Source organism: Fragaria vesca, unplaced genomic scaffold (genome assembly GCF_000184155.1).
Source record: "Fragaria vesca subsp. vesca unplaced genomic scaffold, FraVesHawaii_1.0 scf0510153, whole genome shotgun sequence".
NCBI classification, from domain to species: domain Eukaryota; kingdom Viridiplantae; phylum Streptophyta; class Magnoliopsida; order Rosales; family Rosaceae; genus Fragaria; species Fragaria vesca.
The window spans coordinates 255-4,224 of record NW_004440628.1 but is presented as its reverse complement, the minus strand read 5'-3'; the positions used below and the strand labels follow the sequence as shown (position 1 = coordinate 4,224).

The 3,970-nt window shown below is 38.5% G+C and overlaps 2 protein-coding genes across 2 annotated transcripts; both read left to right on the top strand.

Annotated features, from left to right (window-relative positions):
• The first annotated feature begins 1,122 nt into the window (after positions 1–1,122).
• LOC101305525 lies at positions 1,123–1,590 on the top strand. The gene has a single exon (XM_004309247.1). The coding sequence runs from the start codon at positions 1,123–1,125 to the stop codon at positions 1,588–1,590; it is 468 nt and encodes a 155-aa protein (XP_004309295.1).
• A 412-nt stretch (positions 1,591–2,002) lies between these two features.
• LOC101305231 lies at positions 2,003–3,050 on the top strand. The gene is made up of 2 exons (XM_004309246.1): positions 2,003–2,141; positions 2,260–3,050. The coding sequence occupies exons 1-2, from the start codon at positions 2,003–2,005 to the stop codon at positions 3,048–3,050; spliced, it is 930 nt and encodes a 309-aa protein (XP_004309294.1).
• Positions 3,051–3,970: the final 920 nt, after the last annotated feature.

Below are 3,970 nucleotides of genomic sequence, written 5' to 3'. Positions count from 1 at the left end.
TTTCCAGTGTCCCAGACTTGTTTGATGACTTCCCTTTAATCATGAAACTACAAAATGGCTTATACATCTAGAATGACTTATTTAGAGATTGATGATATCTTTTTTCTTTTTCTGGGAAATTGGTAACCTCAAGTAATAATCTTCATCTAGCTAGGATAATATTGTGGTCCTCCAATGGATTACAATTAGAAAGTTGCATGTGGGAATGAGTGACATTGCTCGAGTTTTTGTAGAAGAAATCCAAAATTCCAAACGGATAATCCATTTATTCTTTTTTAGTTTCTTTTTTGTCAAGTTAGAATGGTATCCAAATAATAGGATGTGTATGTAGCAAATATGTATGGTATATTGTGTATGAGGATAGTTTTGGAAGTTTAGGATTATGTATCTAGTAAAATGTTAAAATTAAAAGGTTAATAGGTGGTGTATTAAATAGAAGATGTGTATCTAGTATTTTGAGATGTGTGAATAAAATTTCTCTTATAATAATACTACCGTGTTATTATAATTGTTTGTCTTCGATTGATTATTACTGACTTTGATCTCATATAGTTTCATTTGTTTATGAGCCACTGTTTGTTAAAAGATTGTTGTTCTTCAATTGATTTTTACTAATTTTTTATCTTGTATCTGTTACTGAGTTGATGTATGATGATAGTTGAGTTCAAATTTAACTAGCTTATATGTTATTGTGTGCTTATATTAGATGGATAAGAGTTGGATGCTAGCTGATAGGAGATCTTTGAGGTTTCAAACTGGGTTTGAAAATTTCCTCCAATTTGCGTTAGCAAATGCTGCCGACAAATCAAGTATATGTTGTCCTTGTCTGAAGTGTTGTAACCACCATGAATTCACCATTGGTGTTATCAAGGGCCATGTATATTTCAATGGCATTATGACCAATTACAGGACATGGTCACTTCATGGTGAAACTTCTGCCAGGGAAGGCAATAGTGATGAAGAGTCTGAATCAGTAGATATGCCTGAGGTTGAAGACGGTGATGAAAGTGAGGGTGAGGAGATGTCTTGTGACTCAGATGAGTTCTTTAGGGTCGTAGAAGATGGAGATAAAGCTTGTATCCGGGGTGTACAAAGTCAACAAAATTGAACGCTCTTGTAGAAATGTTCAATTTGAAAGCCAAGCATGGAATGACTTATAGTTATTATTCCGACTGGCTAATGTTGTTTGTGTCCTTGTTACCGGATGGGAATGTGGTACCTAACAATTTAAATGAGGCGAAGAAAACACTTTCAGTATTAGGGATGGGGTATGAAAAAATTCATGCATGTCCAAACAACTGTATTTTGTATAGAGGGGACCACCATGAAGCTGAGATCTGCCCAGAATGTAGTACATCACGGTATAAGATTGGAAAGAATGGAGCTGTGAGGGACGGGGTTCCTGCAAAGGTTTTGTGGTACTTCCCTATAATACCGAGATTCAAAAAGATGTTCCAGTCACCAAAGACAGCGAAGGCCTTGACTTGGCATGCCGATAGGAAAAAAGATGCCATGATGCGGCATCCAGCTGATTCACCAACCTGGAAATTGATCGACACAAAGTGGCTAGAATTTGGGAAAGAAAAATAGGAACCTTCGCTTAGCCCTTTCTTCCGATGGATTCAATCCTCACGTTGCTTTAAGCAGCAAATACTCTTGTTGGCCGGTTATTCTGGTCATTTATAATCTTCCTCCTTGGTTATGCATGAAGAGGAAGTTCCTGATGCTGTCTTTGTTAATATCAGGACCGAAACAGCCCGGGAAAGATATCAATGTCTATCTACAACCGTTAATAGATGATCTGAAGTTAATGTAGCTGGGTATTTTCGGTGTGTATGATGCTATAAGAGGAGAATATTTTACACTGAGGGGTGTCCTATTTTGGACCATAAATGACTTGCCTGCGTATGGAAACCTCTCGGGTAGTGTCACCAAAGGATATAATGCTTGTCCTGTTTGTGTTGATAAAACCAAACCCTACAGGCTGAAACGTAGCAAGAAAATGGTGTTTTTGAGGAGTCGCCGATGGACAGAAAGACATCATCCATACAGAAGGCATGCTGCTGCATTCGACAACACTATTGAGAAGGATGTTGCCCCTGAACCATTAACTGGAGAAGAGGTGTTGGCAAGGGTTGAAGGTTTGCCTCGTGAGTTTGGTAAAGCTAAAAAGCCTGCCAAGCGATCACCTGACCAACCAAGACCTTGCTGGAAAAAAGAGTGTCTTCTTTGAACTTGATTATTGGAAATATATTCCAGTACGCCATATTCTTGATGTCATGCACATTGAGAAGAATTGTTGCGATGCCATAATTGGTACCCTCTTGAATATTCCTGGGAAGACCAAGGATGGAGTGAATACCCGTTTGGACATGGTCGATATGGGCATCAAAACTGATGTAAAAGTGGTAGCTGGTGAGAAAAAGACCAAATTGCCTTTGGGTAGTTGGAACTTGCTGCATAAGGAGAAGAAAATAGTGTGCGGGTCCTTTTTTGGCATGTCAGTTCCTACAGGCTTTTCCTCTAATATTAGGAACCTAGTCTCGATGGCATATTTAAAATTGGCTGGTCTTAAGTCACATGACTGCCACACAGTGATGCAGTACTTTCTCCCGGTTGCATTGAGATCAGTTTTAGAGAAGCCTGTTAGGTATGCCATTATTCGGTTTTGCCTTTTCTTTAAGGCAATTTGTAGCAAAGTCATAGATGTTTCTAGACTTAAGCAAATGCAAGTAGATCTGGTTGATACGGTTTGTTTACTGGAAAAGTTCTTCCCACCTTCATTTTTCGATGTAATGATTCATCTAACACTCCATCTTGTTAGAGAAGTTGAATGGTGTGGTCCAGTGTTTTTCCGATGGATGTACCCATTTGAGAGGTACATGAAAGTGTTCAAAGGGTATGTGAAAAATCGACATTTTCTTGAGGGGTGCATAGCTGAGAAGTACATTGTCGAAGAAGCTATTGAGTTTTTGGAAGACCGTGTCCTTTCTCAAAGTGGTACCACTGTGGGAATTCCATTTACAAGCATAGCTGGACACTACAAATAGAGCAGACCCTTGTCACGGCCAACCATGGTATCTGTTTATGGAAAGCAGATGCACCTTGCCCACCTTTGTGTGTTACAAAATACTCAAGATGTCCAGCCATACTTTAAGTAAGTGTATATATATACATCTTCACATTACTGATTTTCTATCTTTTTTAATGCTCTTTAACCTTATCATTTATCACTGAACTAATAACCATGTTTTATTGTGATTGGTTCCTAGGGAGCACAAGGAATACTTGAAGTTAATTTACCTAAATCACGTGAAGAACAAGAAGTGGATGAGGGAAAAGGAGAATGAAACATTTCCAGACTGGTTAATGGAAATGGTATGTGCATTCCAATACTCTTTAATGGTACAAATGTTTGTTTTAGATTAAAAAGACGAAATACTATTGTTAGGCTTCCTCCTATTTTAATGTAGCTTATTTTTTTTGGCAGGTTGTAAATCAATTGAGGTTAAAACCGAATAATGTTTCACAAACAGTAAGGTGGTTAGCTGCCGGCCCAAAAAAATGTAGTGCCAACTTATTCTGCTTACCATGTCAATGGAGTTGACTTCAACACCAAAGAGAGAGACAACGTCCATTCATTTCAGAATAGTGGTGTTACATTACTTGCCAATGCTATGCAAGTTGCAAGTGCGAGGGATCAAAATCCATCTGACGGTGTTATGGACTTTTATGGAGTTATTAAAAGTATATGGGAGGTTGACTACTATAAGTTTAGGGTTCCAGTGTTCTATTGTGATTGGGTAGAGAGTACTAGGGGCGTCAAAGTAGACGAACTTGGGTTTACGTTGGTGAAACTGAATAGGTTAGGGCATTTGAATGACCCTTTTGTGTTAGCTACACATGTGAAACAAATATTTTACATTGAAGACCCCCTAGACGCTGAATGGTCAGTTGTAGTGAGGTGCCC

What these genes read in the sequence shown, in the direction of transcription:
- LOC101305525 (XM_004309247.1), top strand. Translation starts at nt 1,123, where the DNA reads ATGTTCAATTTGAAAGCCAAGCATGGAATGACTTATAGTTATTATTCC.
- LOC101305231 (XM_004309246.1), top strand. Translation starts at nt 2,003, where the DNA reads ATGGTGTTTTTGAGGAGTCGCCGATGGACAGAAAGACATCATCCATAC. An exon ending in GGTGTTGGCAAGGGTTGAAG is followed by an intron (nt 2,142 to 2,259) that starts GTTTGCCTCGTG and finishes AATATATTCCAG; the next exon opens with TACGCCATATTCTTGATGTC.